A 19,805-nucleotide genomic window follows, 5' to 3' on the forward strand; every position below is an offset into this window, starting at 1 on the left:
GTGGTTTCAAAATTGGCTTCAAGAAAATCCTGGACGTAGCTAAAGAAAATATGAAGTTCTAGCTATAGATTTCTCTTACAGTTTGCTCTGAAATGTTCCCTAAAGACTCATGTACTGAAGGCTTAGTCTTCAAAGCAGCCATATTCAGAAGGGGGCTCTGGGAAGGTGGCCGGATCCTAAGGGCCTTGATCTCTCTGATGGATTAGCCCATTGCTGGGCTCCTAATTCTATCAGGAGGCAATGGATCCTCAAAAACAGGACTTGGAAGGTACTTTGGGCAGGTCCTCAGGGTCTGTATCTTGTGCCAGTTACTTCCTCTCCCCTATTTCTGGGCTGCCATAAGATGAGCAGCCTCTTCTGCCACACAATTCCACGATGGTGTTCTGCCTCATCATGGCCCAGAAACAGTGAACAACAGGTGTGTCTGTATATGTGTGGGCACTCTAGTGTCAGGGTGAAAGGACAACTTTTGCCAGTTATCTCCTTTCACTTTGTGGGTTCCAGGAATCAAACTCAGGTTTTCAGGCTTGGTGACAAGCACCTTTATTCACTGAGCCATTTGGCAGGTCCTAATTTAAAATATAAATACTAAAAATATTTAAAACATTTTTTAATGTGTGCAATGCCCACTGAGGTCAGAAGAGGGCATCAGATCCCCGCAACCGGAGTTATGTGTGTTTGTTAGCTGTCATGTGGGTGCTGGGTATTGAACCTGGGTCCTCTGCAAGAGCAGTCAGTGCTCTCTCTTAACATAGAGCCATCTCTCCACCTCCAAAATATATTTTAATTTCTTGAGAATTTTATACATGCATTCTATGTATTTTGATCATATTCCCTCCTCACTCTTGTCAGCTCCTTCCAGAGCCACCCTTACCCTCCTCCCAACTTCATCTTTAAAAACATAACCCACTGAGTCCAATTTGTGCTGTCCATATACTCATGGTACGGTGGGGCCACTCACTGGCACACGGTCAACTTCCAGGGGCTATACCCCTAAAGAAAACTGACTCCCCTCCCAAGCAATACATATATTTGCTTAGGAAGCTTATACAAATAGGCCTCCATATGGCTCTTTCAAAGATCCTCAGTGTAAGTTATCCCTCCCTCCACTACCTCCTCTGCCCTCCCCTCCCCTCCCTCTCCCTGCTTAAACCTCTCTCCCCCTTCCCTCCTTCAGATCACCTGTGTTCTATTATCCTCCTTCCTGAAGATCTTTCTTCCCCCTCCCCTGCCAATGCCCTCTTTCTAAATTCCTGGCTTCTATACCTTTTCCAAGTTAAACATAGAAATCTAAAAATTCAACACTAGGAGCCACATGAGTGAGAACATGTGATGTTTGTCTTTTCAAGTCTGCGTTACCTCACTCAGTATGTTTTCCGGTTCCATTCACTTACCTGCAAATTTCAAACTTCGCTTTTCTTTACAGCTAAATAAAATTCCAGTGTATGTATACATACATTTTCATTAAATTTTGTTGAGACAGATTCTGTGTAGCTCAAGCTAGGCTGGAACTCACTATGTAGCCCAGGCAGGACTTGAACTCATAGCAGCCCCCAGACCCAGTCTCCTGAGTGCTAGGATTAAGAGGGTGACCCACCATGTCTGGCTTTCATTCTGTGTATGCTCATGTACATGCAGGTACATCTACACATGTATATAGGCCAAAAGTCAATGTTAGTGTCTTCCTCAATTGCTCGCCACATTTTCATTCTATCATGCAATTAAAACATTTATTTTGTGTAGGTCAGAGGACAACTTGTGGGAGTCGCTTCTCTATCATGTGGGTTCCAGGGATTGACCTCAGGTTGTCAGGCCTGGCATCCAGCATTGCCCACTGAGCCACCTCACTGGCCCTACATCTTATTTTTGAGACAGGACCCTTCATGGAACCTGGAATTCCTCATCAATTCAGCTATGCTGCGTGGCCAATGAGCCCCAGGGATCCTCCTCTCTCTATCCCGTGTCCCCCAGCACTAGAATTAGACATGTATTGCCACATTGGGCTTTTACTGGGTGCTGGGATCTAAACTCAGATCTTCATGCTTGTGAAGAAGGAACTTTGACAACTGAGCAAGCTTCTTACCCCCCTGGTTCTCATCCTTAAAACTACATTGGGGGGTGGGGGGTGTCTATGTAATACTATACACATTTGTATAGACAGATAATTCAAATACTCATATATTTACGGATGCTGGTTAAAATATGAGACTTGCTCCTTGAGAAACATCCTATCTCATTTTACTCCTATCCAATTCTGTCATGAAGTTTGAATCTATGTTAAATGCTCAAATCGTTTGGTGTCATTTGACAACTTGTAGCCCTAAGTCTTTCTAGTTGCTTCTAGGAGCCCTCGGAAGTGAGTTTTACTGACCAAGGCAATGTCCACCAAACTGAACGATTTTGGGCACTAGTTAAACCAGAATCCTAGTCTTCTAAAGATTCAAGCTAGTAACTCTGGGTGACCTGTAAGTCTGCCTACAATGTCTAAATCATTTCCATTCTTATTAAATTGAGAAACTGGGCACCAGTAATACGTAAGTTACTATATGGAAAGCTATGGTCTCTGGGAGAAATGTATGTACTATGATCTATGAAGTGTCCATAGACATGGATACTCAAAGCTGTACCATACAAAGTGGCAAACTCAGATTTTTTTCCAGTATTTACTTGTGATGTATTATGCCTCATGCTTAATGTGTGTTCTAATTTCTAAGATGCTAGACATGTTGTAAAGAAACCATTTTTAGTATTCTTTTCAGAGATAACATTGCCAACAGTATGCAAACTGGTAAGTAATCTTTGGACCAAATGTGCTTATTCACCAAATTTATTTTTGAACATCCAGAACACCAGATTATGACAGATTGAAAACAAAGCACCAAAAATTGCTACACGTTAATACCTGAGCGGAGACTGAAGGCAAATATTCACCTATTAAACCTACACCATAATGTTGAAACACAGGTAAAAACGTTTACAACACTCTACAAAGTACAGTAAGTAGCACTTTTTCCAAATTACAATGGATTAAATGTAACAATGTTAATTATACCATACTGAAAATACACAGAGAATTACACATAAGTGTATTTAGTACACCATACATTGTACAAAGCACTAGAGATCATGCATGTCCAAAATGGAAAGGTCTGCAAGGTGACTATTTTTCAGTACACACTTTAGTACAGGGTCCTTTGCACTCTTAAGTGTTGTTACTATGCACTAATACTTTATGGATGAGAAGAAAATCAGTTTGCAAATATATGATTACTAACCAAGTCTATCTCAGCATTAACATGTAGTTTGATGCCAGTTGAGAGCCACTTATTTTATTATATACCCTTGTCTAAAAAACATTTTTGTCCATTTGACCAGGCTTTAAAGAAAGACATGTTGTCTTTTCCAGCTATTTTATGAGAACTCTTTTTTTGTTTATTTTTTAGAGACAGGGTCTCCCTATAGCCCCGCTAGCCTAGAACTCACTATATATAGATCAGGCTAGTCTCAATCTCATAGAGACCTGCCTGTCTCTGCCTCTCAAGTGCTGGGATTAAAGGCATGCATCACCATGCCAGGCTAGAGAACACTTTAAAAAAATCTTTCAGCAGGGGGTAATAGAGGTGAAATAGGGGAAGGAAACATATTGAGTCTTTGTTCAAAATTAACATGGTAAAATAAACAACAAACTTTGAGTACACAGAAATGTGGGCATCTTTTGCCAAAAAAACATGATTATCCTATAAATAGTAATTTGAACTTTAATGGAAATTATACTCATTGTTTTAACAAGTACAGTAAATGCAAGGCTTTACATTAAATAAAAACCAGAAGAGTCAATTCTTTTGATACCTTAAATATAATCAGGCAGGAAAAAGACAAAAGTGAAATAAGGGGAAATAATGTTAAAAAAAAAATACATCAACCTGAATTTGGTTACTGGAAAAATCATTTCTGGGTAAATGAACCTTATCTGATAATATAAATGCAAGTCTCAACCTGCCAGAACTGGGGCACAAGTCTTAGATGGAATCCACATCTTTGATAGGCTATTCATTAATATAACAAAAATACATTTTGAAGATTCGTTTTCATGTGCAGAAAATTTAGAACAGAAGTGCCATGATCGTCCCTTAAAATGCTTTTCCCCAGAAACTTTAGCCAACCCTAATTTTCTACATGTATGCAGCCTATGCCAATTTTAACTCAGAACTCTGTAAATTAAGGGAGGCCTCAAGAACGACGGCTGTGTGGATGCCAAGGGAAGAATGGGTCGACTGTACTTAAAACTTTTATTTCAACAACTTTAAAGAAAGGATTTCAGATTAATTTTGAGAAGGCCACCCATAACAAAATATACAGTTACAAAGCTGCAGGGCATTGCTTTATCATTTTAAGGCACAGTCTGTTTTATCCCAAATAAGTTCAAGGTCACAGTGATGATACATATATATATTCAATTTTGGTCTGGTTTCTCTTGGGCATGTTGCTACATTTACAGTTAATCCTAAATTTAAAAAACCACAGTACAATCAGGCCAAAACAATACATTCAGCTCTCCTATATCACTTTTTTTACTAATATTATCCATAGCTCCCATTAGATAATTAGATAAACTGCTACCAAAGCAAGGCTAAATATTTCAATATTTGGCTGTGTTGCCTTCTCACTTCCAAGGCTACTTATGCAAAACATACCAACATTACCACACTGGACAGAGAAAGAGTATTTAAATGACAGGAAAATCCATAAAACGAGACACAGAAATTCCCATAACATTTCTATGAGGATAAATTAAAGGAGTTCCAGCAGATAAACCTAGTTTCTGAGCCCATTGTATTTCTAGTTTTCTTTCACAATAACATCATCTTGATGCTGTATTTTTGTACTCACATTTTTGTTTCTTAACATTTTTCTATAAGATGTCCATTTTACAAGGTTTACTCTGTTATATTATGTTAGTCTCTAGTAGATAATTTTCCCTTGTGAAACGTGTCTAAATAGAGGGACTGAGCAGAAACATAGAAAACAAATCTCACAGGGCAAACTCTCAATGACATAAATGAGATGACTGTACCAAAAATGGACTGTACAACACACACTAATGTTTCATATCACCAAACAAACCCAAAGCCAAATGGTTTCAAATGATTATTTCAATTAACTGCCAAAAGAGTTTTAGTAAGTGGACTGATCTTTTACTCAGCAAAGCCAGGGAACATTCAAGAAACCAGACACAGCAGAATACACTATGCTCTAATTTTGAACATTTTCAAAGAAAACTAGAGTATGGAATATACATTTTCACAATATATACATTTATTATAAGTTCTAGATGAAAATACTGAAAAGATTACTCTTGTTTTAATCCCAACATACTAAGAAAAGTTAATTGGCACAAATATCCAGAGGTATTTTACAGTTTCATTTAGCTTTGGTGGCAAAGAATATTTTGCTAACCATGAGAATGCTTACACTATTTCCAATGCAGATTATGCTAAAAATAATTCAAATGTGTCTTTTTTTCCTAAAAAAAGGGATGTAAAAAGTCCAATATGAAACCGAAGAAGCCGCACATAAAATGCAAAATATGCCCATCACTTGGGCTTCAGAGCACTGGCTCTATGCTTTGTCTCTAAACATTTTTACTAGTAATATTACTACTATATAAATACTAAAAATCAAAATAACATTAAAAATAGCATATGAACTTTACAAAAATGGCTACATTTACTTCCTAAACTAAGATTAGAATTCAGATATGCAAACTTACACGAACTAGCCAAATCACACCAACAGATACAATTTCTCACCAACTTACAATGTACAGAACGATTACAGATTGGTTCTCACTTGGATATCAGGTCTCATATAAAATCATCAGAAAGTAAATGGTTTCTTAGTGCTTCTGATGTTTTTGGCAGCATAACATGCCAAATACTTTCAGAAAGAACTGTTCTTGATTTAAAAATTACTACTCACAGACTACCCAATCAAGTTGTAACTTAGAAAACCTTTATCCATTTCAGTGCAGTATTGCATTCATATTATTAATGAAGTAACAGCTGTCTATTTCTACCATTTCCAAATTTTATTATTAATGAAATAACAGCTATTTCTACCATTTCTCAAATCTAAGTTATTAGCATATAAAATTCAGTTTTCTTTATTCACAATATATTTTAAAAAGATGAAAAATTGTAAGCATTTATAGCTCATATATGTGGATTACCAATATGACTTTTTTTCCTGTAATCCTTATGAAAAGTAAGGAACGTGAGGAGCCCCAGAACATTCTTATGTCCTCACATATCAGTAAACCTTATTGTAAAAGAATTTGTTAGTAATTCTAGTATAAATGAAACTTTACTACAGAATTCAAAATGTCTTCTGTTCAAAAAGACTGGACTAAAATCTCAGTACACAATCTTACAATTTTGAAGTGGTATGTTCTGTATTTACATTGACTTGGAAAGGAAGCTTCCCTGGCATGTATCATAACACATAGAGACTTGTATTTATCCTTTTATTCTAGAAAGTATCATACTCAGTTGATTTCGACCCTTAAACTTCACAAGGTCTTCTGTTTCCTATGATAGACAAATTCACAAATTCTATACACTGATGAAAAACAACCAACAAATGCCTAGCTAGTTATAATCCCAACACAATTTTCCTCAATGATTTTCCTCAAATGATTAAAAAAAAAACACTTCCTAAAATTTCAAGTGAAACAGTCTCAAGTTTTGCACCAAACCAAATGACACTGCTAGGCAATGCACTAATTTAGACTTAACACCTAAGGTAAAATACAAGCCACCTGCTTGATGTGGGGATTCGGGAATCAGCCCTAGTTTACCTCATGGTATTTGTGGTTCTGCCACACACTTAAAATTTTATGTGTATGCATGTGTGTATACATGTGCACACACATGAGCATGGGAAGGCTAGAGGGCAATGCTGGGTGTCTTTCTCCGTCATTTTCCTTATTTTTTGAGACATGATCTTTTTCTGAACCTGGAGCTTGCCAATTTAGCTAGGCTGGCTGATCACCAAGTCCCAGACAGATGCATCTGTCACCACCACCCCAGTGCTGGGCACATGCTGCCATGCACCATTTTTTATGAGAGTGCCTAGAATCTGAACTCAGGTCCTCATGCTTGCACAGCAAGCACTTAACCAACTGAACCATTTCTCCAGGCCCACTGGCCCCTATTTCTCCTGCCTCTTCTGGAACTAAATTGAAAAGTACATCTTACTTCCCTTTATTTCTCTGGATCACATTCCATAAGAGGTACTAATAAGTTGCACGGTGAAATGAATGCATTATGCTATAAGTGAGGAAGAGTTAAGGAGGTATAGGACCTTAGTCATGAGCAGGACAAATAAACTGCCTCATACAAATCTGTGAAAGTTGTGGAAATGTGTGATGCCTACATGAGTGACAACGTAATGAACAGCAAACATTCAGTAGGCCCCCTACTCAAGTTATTTCTGTCGTATTCTGTACTTTGTAATTCTATGGATACTATTATAGTTCATTCAGTAAAAGGTATTCCTTTAGAGTCAGCTAAAATCTGACTGACTATAAAAAATTAAAAGATTAATCAATATACAATCACTATATATTAGACTCAAAAAGTAATATTAATCAAGCATAAATGGCTTCTTTAGAACCACAGCATTATGGTGATAACCCAGAAAAGAGTAGAATTTGCTTAATTTTGACATGAAATTAATCTAGAAAAAAGAAAGTGTAAACAAGGGCTAGGTGTGCACAGTTCAGTAGCAGAGAACATGCTTGGCATACATGAGGCCCTGGATTCAATCCCTGGCACATACACGGGGAGAGAGAGAGAGAGAGAGAGAGAGAGAGAGAGAGAGAGAGAGAGAGAGAGAGAGAGAGAGAGAGAAAGCGAGCACAAGAGCACAGAGCTAAATGATAACAGCAATAACCCTATGAGAGGGTTTCAGCAATACTGGGCCCTCGGCATTTTGTCCCGTCTAACATATGCCCAACCTAGTTATCAACAAGAGTCTCAGAATTGTTTTGTAAGCACAAAACTCACTCAAAACCTCAATTTCTTAAAAAGGGGGAAGGGCTCATAATAGTGGAACTCAGAAACTGCTCTTAATCTCTAACTTAATTGCCAATTACATGTGTTGCTGAAAAAATTGTGCTCTTATCAGCCAATAATATAAGTTGTAAACATGATAGAAAGTATGCAATTCTGAGGTAAAGGAATTTCCTTTTCTTAAGGGATAGAAATTTCGATCCTGCTAATCTACAAATAGAACCTACCCACTATTTGTATCTAAACTGCCTGATGAAGACCTTGTCAAAATGTCTCCATCTTTATGTATGGGTGTTTGTATCTGTGTGGCCTCCAAAGGTTGAAGACCCAAACTACTATTATTTAAAATATTTCCCAGGCATAAATAAAACTTTAGGACTTGGTAGTAAGTACACTCCCACAAAAATATTTCAGTGAGAATCAATCTACTGCTTTAAAAACAAATGCACTGCTCATGAATAAGAAACCCAAGCTTGCTTTGTTTTGCTCACAGCAGTATTTACTAAACCAGGAGACTGTAGATCTTGTAAACATAATTATGGCTGCCAATAAAAAGTCTAAATTAATGAGTTTCCTAAAGTTCTTTCTGTATATGGATAGAAATTCTAATTCAGAAGAGTTAAAGCATTCATTTAACTTGTAACTTGAAATACAATTTAATGTTAAGTGGCAGTATAAAAACATGTGTATAAAGTTGTTGTCCAGGTACAACAAAGCAGGTATGTCCCTATTTAAATATAAATGTGGTGTCCATGAGGGAAGTGTATAATCTAATACACTCTCTTTCAGGTACTGAACAAACAGTACTGTGTGGTTTATTCCTTTCTGATTCTTCTCCCAAACAAGAGCCTGGAATGTTGGCGATGTCTGTTATGAGGATAATCACCTCTCTTCATTAGTTTAGTAAGTGAAAATATGAATACTTAAGCATGAAGCCAGCAAAGAATACAAAGGAATCAGACAACCTGTTAATCTCAACAGTGACAGCACGACCACCTACATGTAATGCTGACACAGTAAGGGCTGAGGAAGAACTAACAGGGGAAGTGGGGCAGCTTATTACAGTGAGGGAGGGAATGGCCCTCTAGCAGGCAGCAGTAGCAGAGAGGCTGTAACAGGCAGGTACAACAGCTAATAAAATGAAACTAACTCCTTAGGACTGTGCTGGGTACTAGTAAGGATGTAAGTTCATAAGCGCAACTGTGAAATGACTGAAACTTAGGGACTTTACTAGAGAGGCTTTGGGTATTTACAGCATATGCACCTAAGTGAAATGCTATGTAAGCCAGGTCTGTCTCAGACTGAGTTTATTTCAACTGACAGTAAACAGAAACTATCCTCTTCTGTGCTCCATCACCTTTCTCCCCCACCCTTTTTTTTGGTAGCTAAGAAATGACTGAAATTTGAAATGAAATAAAATGTTACCCTTATTGTTTGTCAAACAGCAATCCTAGGAGCCGCCTGGGCAAATTGAATTTCTACTGTTAAACCTGCACAAGTTCCCATTTACTCAAGTGTAGTGTTTATATTTATGGTACTAATGGATTAACAGTTGCTTACCATCATTCTGCAATAATAGTTTTATATATCAATGTAATACTATACTTACGTCTACTCCCCGTTCTCCCCAGTCAGCAGACAAAAATGGTACAAACCTACAGTTGTTTCCAACTACTGAAATTTAGTTATTTTAGAAATTTGTTATTAGCAGAGGCACTTTTGGCAACCATGGGAGCGCTGAATTAAATCAGATGGCAGAAACAGAACAAATCAGCTGCTCCAATGCAGGAAGAATTTCTGAGACTATTCTTTTGATAACAGAGCTCTTTAACAGTCTTCTAATATTCACCAAGAACACATATGATTCATACATGAAAGGAACAAGTAAATCTCAGGATTTTGAATTTGAATCATTTCCATTAGTCAGTCTTACACTGGCTGACAACAAAATATATCTCCCTATCATTCGAGGCTCCTGTTTCATAAATGTAGGAAGACAGATCAAACTTTGCTTACCATGGCTGCCAAAAACTGACCAAAGACTGCTTCACAGCTATTTTACTTTTGAGAAACAGTTATGAATTTCAACAACATTTTAAGACTTATTTTGAATATGTAAACTATAGCAAATATAAAACCCACTTTTTAAAAGAAAATTTGAAGAAATGAACAGAAGCTTCACATGAGATCACTAACAATGCCGCATCTACGGAGGCTCTAGAAGATTCCTGGCACCGTGGATGTACAGGAGTCCTCCAGGACAGTGGCTACCACATCCCTCACTGATTTTTCAGAAATGGCTAGTATACAGATGCTACATCACACAATGAAACCATGCTTCAACTACTTTCCTCAAGCATTACAAAACTAATTTCCTATTTTCATACTGTAAAAATAGACTTGTCTTCTCCAAAGGACCTCGTTGTTCATGTCGGCAGATCTGTATGTTCACTACATCACTGGTCCTAAAGGCATAAATCATTTTTACATTCTTTAAGTCCAGTCTTACATAAAGTTGCATAACGCATGGAATAAAAGAGGAATGAAAACAAAGCATGGAACCCTGTATAAGTGTGAGGAGCCAAAGGCAATCACACCCACAGCCAACGGAAGTGGGAACTGCGAGGCAGTCTTCAATAATTTACTGCAAAGAGACAGAGAAATACACATTATTATATGAACTACATTGTGGGTCAAAATAAATATATTAATCTTTTATACAGCTTTGGGAAGATAATGTTCTAAATGATTTGTTTGTGTTTATTTAAATTTTATTTATTTATTTTTAGTTTTCTGAGACAGGGTTTTGTGACATAGCTCAAGCTGGTCTTGAACTCAGGATCCTCCTGCCTTCTGAATGCTTGGATTAGAGGAGTGTGCCACCCTACCTGGCTTAAGTGATTTTAAATAATGTAATTTTTAATGAACTCAAAAAAATACCTGTCCATAATTTTATAAAGCTCAACACATGCCATATTTTGTCCAGAAAAGTAAAAACATTGCTATCCAGAAATCAGTCATATTTTTAGTCTCTCAGACATTACCAGAAAAATACCAGTTGGACTTTCATTCAGTAATCCTACCTTTAAAAACTTAACTCTAACAAAAGCAATGTTCTCTAAGACACTGCTATAGAAATGTTTAATTCTGCTTACAATGGCAAATAATAAAAATGAAAACTAAAGAGAAAATCAAGCAAAGAAAAGATGAAATATTTTTAGTTCCTGAGAAAAGGAGCATATCAACTAAAACGCTAAATATTCTTAAAAGAAAACTAGTTTCAGGACAAACTATTTTCTTTTTACTCTAAAAAGGGAGAAACTGAAGAGAAGAGGACTTAAGCCCATGAACAGCTATTAAATGGCCAAGTCAAAATTTATTTTTATTTATTTATAATTTATTTATGTGAGATATGGTCTCATGTAGCCCAGGCTGGCCACCAACTCTATGTGGCTGAGGATGACCCTGACTTCCAACTCTCTTGCTTTACCTTCCAAGTGCTGGGATCAAAAGCACACAGTACCACTTTTGGCTTCTAAATTGGGATTTAAATCCCAGATCTGCTTGATTCTAGAATAGTTATAAATCTCTCTCAAAATCAACTAAAGAGGTCTCCCACAGCAAACGCTCAGTGAATAGAAGTCATGTGTTATTACCAAGTATGTCAAACGCATACAGAAGTGAAATGAACCAACAGCATAGCCAAGCCTCATGTGCCCATCACTCAGTTTGAAAAAGGGTTGAATCATAGCTCACCTTGCTTTACCTATAGCCCTGTCTACTTTATTTACTCCATATTTTTCTTTGAAGCAAATCTTAGATACCATATCATGTAAGGGTTAAGTTTTAAAAGAAAAACTCATTTTCTGAACAGAAAAAAACCCTACAATTAAGAAAACAAGCACATTTGCATATAAACTAGACATAGCTCACAATCACTTTATGGTTTTACTTTTAGGAGCAATCAAATGAAATAAGAAAAAGAACATTCAAACGAACAGTGATAAAGCCATTAACAGATGTGAGAAAAAGATTAAGTTATTACCTTGATTTTACTGAAACTGTGTGAGTGTTTCCAAGAATCACCATAGTTGGGATAAGGATAAATGCCAAGGGTTTACATGGGTCAGGACTGAGTTTAAAATAATACCTAAAGTATGAAGAAAAATTAAAACATGTCATCAACAAAGCAGAATGGAGCATTTTAAATTACTGAATCAATCAAATTAAGTAGTTTTCAAAAAGTTGCAATAGCAATATAGTTATGAGAGCTCTATAAACAGCTCATGAAATCTCTAATAATGAATTCCTGATCTAAATTATCTACATATTTAAGACTCCATATTGAGTATTATGCTCAGAAACTACTAAAGGCAATTAAAACACCAAAAGTGGGAAGTGTGCCCTACAAAAGGGTCACATAGAGCTCTTAAAAAACAAATTACTGGCTGGGCATGGTGGTGCATGCCTTTAATCCCAGCACTCAGGAGGCAGAGTCAGGAGGATCTCGGTTGAGTTCAAGGCCAGCCTGGTCTACATAGTGAGTTCCAGGACAGCTGGGGCTACAGGGAGACCCTGTCTCAAAAAGACCAAAAACAAAAAAACAAAACAAAACAAAAAACAAATTACTTAACATTCCTGGCCATTTAAGATAGTCCAATATGGAAACATATCAAATGAAGGTTTCTATAAAGTAGGTCTCAAAATCTCCTCACTTGTTATTGACAGTAAGAGGTCTATAGCCCTTGAGAATCCTGCTGTATATGTTTCTCAATTCTGACTAAATCTGAACAAAAGTCCAGATCTTGACTAAGATGAGGAACAAAAGAAAGGATATTCACATCAGGTATCCTTTGATTTAATTCAACTACTAGCTGTGGTAGCCTTTTATCTGGAAATGTATTTAAAATTATAGGAAAGGGGTCACAGCAACAAAGGAGACTAGATTTTGAAAAAAGAAAGAGAAGAGCAACAGGAATCAAGAAAGAGATAGCAGGACAGCTAAAGAGCATGGAGTGAGGTAATATAAGGAGAAAACAGTCCACAGCCGTCAGACTCCCTGGGGTGAGAGGAACCAGAAGCTCCAACCACAAGTAAGCCAGGCAGCCCTGGTGACAACAGACTGGCAGGCCCAGCCACAAGGGAAAGCCACACTTCTTGGGAGTCTTAGCTGCAGTGAGATCTGCTGTGACAGTGACAGCAATGCAGAACACCGCTTTGCTCTCTGTATCTGAGGGCTGTAAGCTGGGTGTATTCTTCACAGAGAGCCGGTAACAGTGAGACACTGGGGACTTGAAAACAAGGAATAAAAGTCAGGAAGCCTGGGGACACCCTGCCACATACTGAGTGGAGGACCACCTCGAGAAGTAGCTGTGGAGACGGTGGGTAAGAGGCAGCAAGGTGAGGCTGCGAGGTGTGCAGGAGCTGATAGGCCTACTGTCTGTGGTGAGGATCAAGTCTGACTGCCTGTAGACAGAGAATCCCAAGGCTGCCACAGTGGAGTACTAAGTCTGGAGCTCTTCTTGCCATACGTGCTTTGCTACTGGGTAGGTTTCAGAGATCTGCACTTAGGTCCAGTGGATTCTTTGATTTCCTCAGCCTCCTCCCTCCTAAAAAGGTTGCCTACTGCTGGGTGGGGGCTGAAAGCACTGAGATCAGTAAGCAGAATTCCGGGTTCCATGCATTTCTCTTAACTTGGATTTTGTTGCCCCTAAGTGCACATGCTGGCGAAGGGCCTCTAAAGTGAGTGGGAACTGTACTGGGGCCAGCAGAGTTCTCAGTAAGGAAAGAGGGGATGCTTAAGCATATACCATCTTGACACTGACCACATACCCTTACCCACCCAGCCCTTAGCTGCATACAGCACCCAGATATGATGGGACAGAGAGGAACCACAACAGACCACAGATGCTATTGGCTACTAGCCTACCTCAGACCTGGTAGATGCCAATATAGAACATCTGGAAAGAAGCTTCTTTAATTTTTTGAGTTTTTTGTTTGTTTGCTTTAGTTTTTGTTGCATTTTAATGTCATTTTTACTTTATCTGTATTTTAAGATTTTTATTATTTTTAATTATGTATACATGTGTGTGCCTGTGTATGTCTATGTACACATATGTACAAGTGCCTGTGGAGGACAGAAGAGGAGCTGGAGTTACAGCTAGCTGGGAGCCCCCATAAAATAAAATAAAGTAAAAATGAATACATTGTTTTTTTTTTTTTTTTAAAGAACCAAATTTGAGACCTCTGCAAGAACAGTATCTGCTCTTAACCACTGAGCCATCTCTCCAGGCTCTTGTTATAATTCTCAAATATATTTTTCTTCCCTTTATTTTTATCTAGCTGTATTTAACATTTAAATTTGTAATCAGGAATTTTTATGCTATTCTTCACTTCACATTCCTTCTCCCCCTTCACGTCACTGCTGCTGCTTTCCCTGCCCCCCTCCATTATTTCATTCTCTTATTGCCATTACTTTTACTTTAATTAATTTTAAATCTATTACATAGAATTTTTTACCACTTCCTTTTCTATGGTTAGTGGTAACATCAATTTCTTGAACTGATTTTTTTATTGTACTTTTGATTCTGGTTTGTGCTGGTGGTTGCTGTTTTGGAAGTGTTCTCTGCACAATACTGGGGATTAAGCCTTCCAGAGAAGGCTGTTGGCTAAGAAGACCCCCACACACACACCCTACAAAGCTGGACAAGATATCCATCCCCATGGAGGAGCAAATCACAACACAGAAACCTGAAATGGGCAATATGAATCCTCCAAAAGTTTGTAACTCTTTAACAGTTGCATGCAAAGATACTGAATGGTTGAAATGGCAAAGAATTCAAAAGTCTAATGGGGTTTGCTTTGTTTTTTTAGATAAGGTCTCACTACGCAGCCCTGACTGGCTTGTAATTGGTTATGTAGACCAATTACATAGCCAATTCGAGGCTGGCCTTGAGCTCACAGAGATCTGCCTATCTCTGCTCTGCCTTCTGAGTGCTGGGATTAAAGCATGCACTACCATGCCCAGCCTCAAAAAGTCTAGTTTTAAATAAGTCAGTGACTTCAAAGAAGATTCAAACAGACAATTGAAGGAAAGAACTCAATTCAAGATCTGGATGAGAAATTCAGCAACTTCAATGAGAAACTCAGCAAAGACACATAGTTTTTGAAAAATGCCAAGTGGGAATCTTGGGGATGAAAAAGCTCAATAAATCAATTTAAAAACACAATGGAAAATCAACAAAAGACTATACCGGGCAGCAGAAAGAATACCAGAGATTGAAGACAAAGTTCAAATAGATAAGAAGGAAGGAAAAAGGGAGGGAGGGAAGAAAATAGAAAAAAATATCAGGACCACAACATCCAACACCGCTTGGAGATGATTAAGAGGATAAACCTTCTATTAATCTGGGGTGTGTCTAAGGGAACTGGGATAGAAACTAAAAGCACAGAAAACATATTTAATGATATTATAGCAGAAAATTCTCCCTATCTAGGGAAAGCAATAAACATAGGAGACATATAGAACCTCACATGGACATGGCCAGAAAAGACTATCTCTCTGTCACACTATAGCTAAAAATATCATGTTTAGAACAAGGAAAGAATATTGAAAGCTGAAAGAGGTATCAAGTTACATATGAAGGAAAACCTGTCAGAGTAACAGTATATCAGAAACCCTCAAGGCAAAGAGCAGGAAATGATGTATGGCTTTTTCTTTTGTTTTGTTAAGACAGAATCTTGCTATGTAGTCCAGATGGGTCTGGAGTTCGCTATGTGGCTCAGGATGACCTTGAATTCTGAGTCTCTCATGTGCTAGAATTACAAGTGTGTGCCACCACACATGGCTTGGACTGATGCACTGTAATCCCTGAAACAAAATAATTGCTAAGATTACTATACCCAGCAATGTTATCCATTTAATTTTAAGCAGTAATTAATACTTCCCTGATATGAATCAGCTGAAGTATTTCAGGAATATGATAGCAGCACTGCAGAAGGTATTTAAAGGGCTACCACATAAAAGAGGAAAGATACAAGTATGAAAGCCTGGGAAAGAAAGTCCCCTAAAAAACTTATAAGCAAATGAGACTTAGGAAAGAATTAAACATTAGTAATTCAGTAAATCAGCAAATCTCTAAGGTGAAGGAGAAATTAGTGCATCCCTTTGAATACTCACACTAAAAGTAAATGGCTTTAATTCTCTACATTAGACTGGCTGAACTGTATGCCATCTGAAAGAATCTCACTTCACTGACAAAGACATAACTAGACTGAAAGTGAAAGGATGGAAGAGAGGGATTCCAATCTGAGAATAAGTAGAAGCAGCTGTATTTATATCTGACAAAGTAGACTTCACTTTGGGTCAAAATTAGAAGAGATAAAGAGGGAACTACATATTAATAAGGAAACAGTCCATTAAGAAGACACCACAATTGTAAATATATATACTGAATGGTGGGGCATCCAATTTCAGAAAAAAACCCTACTGGACATAAAGGTATAGTCTGATCCAGTTATAATAACAATGGATGACAACAACACTCCCATCATCATAAGTTAGGTCATCTAGGCCTCTTCCTCCTCCAAATGTCAAATGCCAGACTCAAACCACTTCATACAGCAGATGAACTCAACAAACATCTCCAGACTATTCTATTCAATAGATGTACAATACACATTCTTCTCAGCAGTCCTGGAACTTTCTCCAAAATAAATCACATTTTAAGACTTAAAGCAAGTCTTAACAAATACAAAAACATGAAAATCTTCTGTTAAAATAAAACAAAATAAAATTTAAAGCCAACCTTTGAATGATTAGTGGGGTGACATTTCTTCAATTAAGGGAAAATTTTAAAAATCCTAGAATCAGGGCTGGAGAGATGGCTCAGCAGTTAAGAGTACTGGCTAGTTTGGTTCCTAGCCCTCAAATAGTGGCTCATGACCACCTATAACTCCAGTTTCAGGGGATTTATCACCCTCTTCTGACCTCCACAGGCACTGCACACACATGGTGTATTTACATACATGCAGGCAAAACATTCATATATATCAAATAAAAACTAAAAAATTTGTTTTAATTTGTAGAATCAAATGAAAATGAAAACACTTATCAAAAGTTTTGGGATATGGCAAAGGAATGTTTAAGGAGGAAGTTTATAGCTATGAGGACCTACATTAAAAAAAAATTAGGCTGAATGTGGTGGTACACACCTTTAATCCCAGTTCTTGGGAGGTAGAGGCAGGTGGGTTTCTGAGTTTGAGGCCAGCCTGGTCTTCACAGTGAGCTCCAGGCCAGTCAGGGCAACTTAGTGAGATCCTATCTCAAAACAAACAAAAACAACAAAACATAACAAAATAAAAACCCCAAACCAACCAACCAAACAAACAAACAAACCACCACCACCACCACCACCACCAAAAATCTGATAGGTCTCAAATAACCTAATGGTGCACCTCAATGTCTTTGATAAATAACAAGTTAAACACAAAACTAGTAAACAGAAAGAAATAATAAACATTAGGATAGAAATGAATGAAACAGAGACTCAAAGAACAAATATCAGGGATCACTGAAACAGAGTAGGTTCTCTGAAATGGTAAACAAGATTGGCAAGCCCTTAGCCAAACCAACAAAGGAAAAGAAGAAAACATAAATTAATAAAATTAGAGACAAAAAAGGAGGATGTTAAAACAGATACCACTGAAATCTAGAGAGTCTCCAGGGAATATTTAAAAATTTATATTCCAATAAGTTAGAAAATCTAGAAGAAATGGATAAATTTCTAGACACATTATGACCTCCCAAAATTGAGCCAAGAGGATACAAACAACCTAAACAGGCTGCAATAGGCAGTGAGATCACAGCAGTAATAGTATCCCAACAAAAAAGGCCCAGGAGTAGACGAATTCACTGCTGGTTCTTCCAGACCTTTAAAGAACACATACCAATTCTCCTCAATTTATTTCATAAAGAAGTCTATAAAACAGTATTGATCTGAACCAAAATAGGAAGTGGATACAAAAAAAAAAGGAAACTACAGAGTAATCTCTTTGAGATTCTCAATAAAACACTTGCAAATATTAACACATTCAAATGACCAAACATCATAATTATGTTGGTCTCATTCCAGAGATGCAAGGATGGCATATATGCACAAACCAAAAAGCATAATATAGTGGATGAATAAAACCAAGAACAAAACCAGCCAGGTGTGGTGGTGCATACCTTTAATCCCAGTGCTGCAGAGGTGGAGGCAGGCAGATCTCTGTGAAATTGAGACCAACCTGGTCTATATAGCAAGTTTCAGACTAGCTGAGGTACAGGGAACCTTAACAGATGAAAAAAAATCCTTTGACAAATTCAATATCCTGTCATTTAAAAAGTATTAAGATTTCAAGACTAGAAGCTAAGACCTCAACACAGAAAAGGACATATATAACAAACCTACAGCTGACATGCTGAATGGGAGAAAAACTGAAAGACAAGGGGTGCCCACTCTCCCCACTCCTTTTTAAAATTTATTTATTTATTTTTATTGTATATGTATGAGTGTTTTGCCTGCATGTATGTAAGTGTACCTGTGTTGTGCAATTCCCCTGGTGATCAGAAGAAGGCATTGGATCCCCTGGAACTGGAGTTATATATGGTTGTTAACCTCCATGTGGATGCTGGAAACCGAAGCCAAGTCCTCTCAAGAGTAGTCAGGGCTCTTAAACACTAAGCCATCTTGCTAGGACCCTCCCCCATAGTCTCTCTCATTCAATATAGTTCTTGAAGTTTTAGAGAAATAAAGCAAGACAAAGAAATAAAAGGGATACAAATAGGAGAGGGAAAGTCAAACTATCTCTATTAATAGAAAATGTGATCCTATATTTAAAAGACCCTGAAAACTCATTAGAAAACTCTTAGATTTGATAAATATTTTCAGTAAATAGCAGGAGACAAATCAATATATGTTTCTGTATACCAGTGGTGAACTTGCTGAGAAAGAATGCAGGAAAATGATACCATTTACAACAATCTAAAAAACATAAATCAATGAAACACCAAAAAATAAACCTAGCCAAGGAAACTAAAGATTTCTACAGTGAAACCTATAAAACACTAAAGAAACCAAGGAAAACACTAGATCAAAAGACCCTCTATATTAATGGATCAGCAGAATTAATATTGTAATGATGGTCTTAATATGGAATGCAATCTACAGATTCAATGTGATTCCTATCAAAATCTCAATGGCCTTCCTCGGAGAACCTGATAAACCTTATTAAAAAACTTATTTGGAAGCACAAAGGATTCCAAACAGCCAAAGCAATTCTGAACAAGAAAGGTCCTACATGTAACATATCTGCAAGTATTTTTTGCAGCAGGCTTCATAATAGCTAAGTTATAGGACGGGCGTAAATGCCCATGAATGAATATGCGGCATATACGCACACTGGAGTATTATTCAGCCACAGAGAAGAAAAGTCGCAGTGTTTGCCAGAAAATGGATCAAACTGAGTACTAACATGTTAAATGAAATAAGCCAGACTCAGAAAAATGAACATGGTATATTTTCTCTCGTGTGTGAAATTTTAAAACAGATATGAAAATACAAGAAGATTGTTTGGAAAGAGGGACTAACAGTTATTGAAGCAGGGACCAAGAGAAGGTGACCTCAGCATAGTAAAGGATATATGTAATGTCAACATGCCTTACATACCTGTACAAAAATGTCAAAATGAAAC

The 19,805-nt window shown here is 37.4% G+C and overlaps 1 protein-coding gene across 1 annotated transcript in view; it reads right to left on the minus strand.

The window, feature by feature from the left end:
* Positions 1-2,811: 2,811 nt before the first annotated feature.
* Positions 2,812-19,805, minus strand: part of Pgap1 (post-GPI attachment to proteins 1) — an 84,942-nt gene continuing 67,948 nt past the window's right edge. The window contains exons 24-25 of the mRNA XM_029553613.1: positions 12,118-12,222; positions 2,812-10,716 (exon numbers count right to left, since the gene is read on the minus strand). Of these exons, the coding sequence (XP_029409473.1) occupies positions 10,578-10,716; positions 12,118-12,222 (244 nt within the window). The 3' untranslated portion in view covers positions 2,812-10,577. The remainder of the gene's footprint in view (positions 10,717-12,117; positions 12,223-19,805) is intronic.

The sequence above is a fragment of the Nannospalax galili genome, unplaced genomic scaffold, assembly GCF_000622305.1.
Source record: "Nannospalax galili isolate Female #2095 unplaced genomic scaffold, S.galili_v1.0 scaffold1024, whole genome shotgun sequence".
Taxonomy (NCBI): domain Eukaryota; kingdom Metazoa; phylum Chordata; class Mammalia; order Rodentia; family Spalacidae; genus Nannospalax; species Nannospalax galili.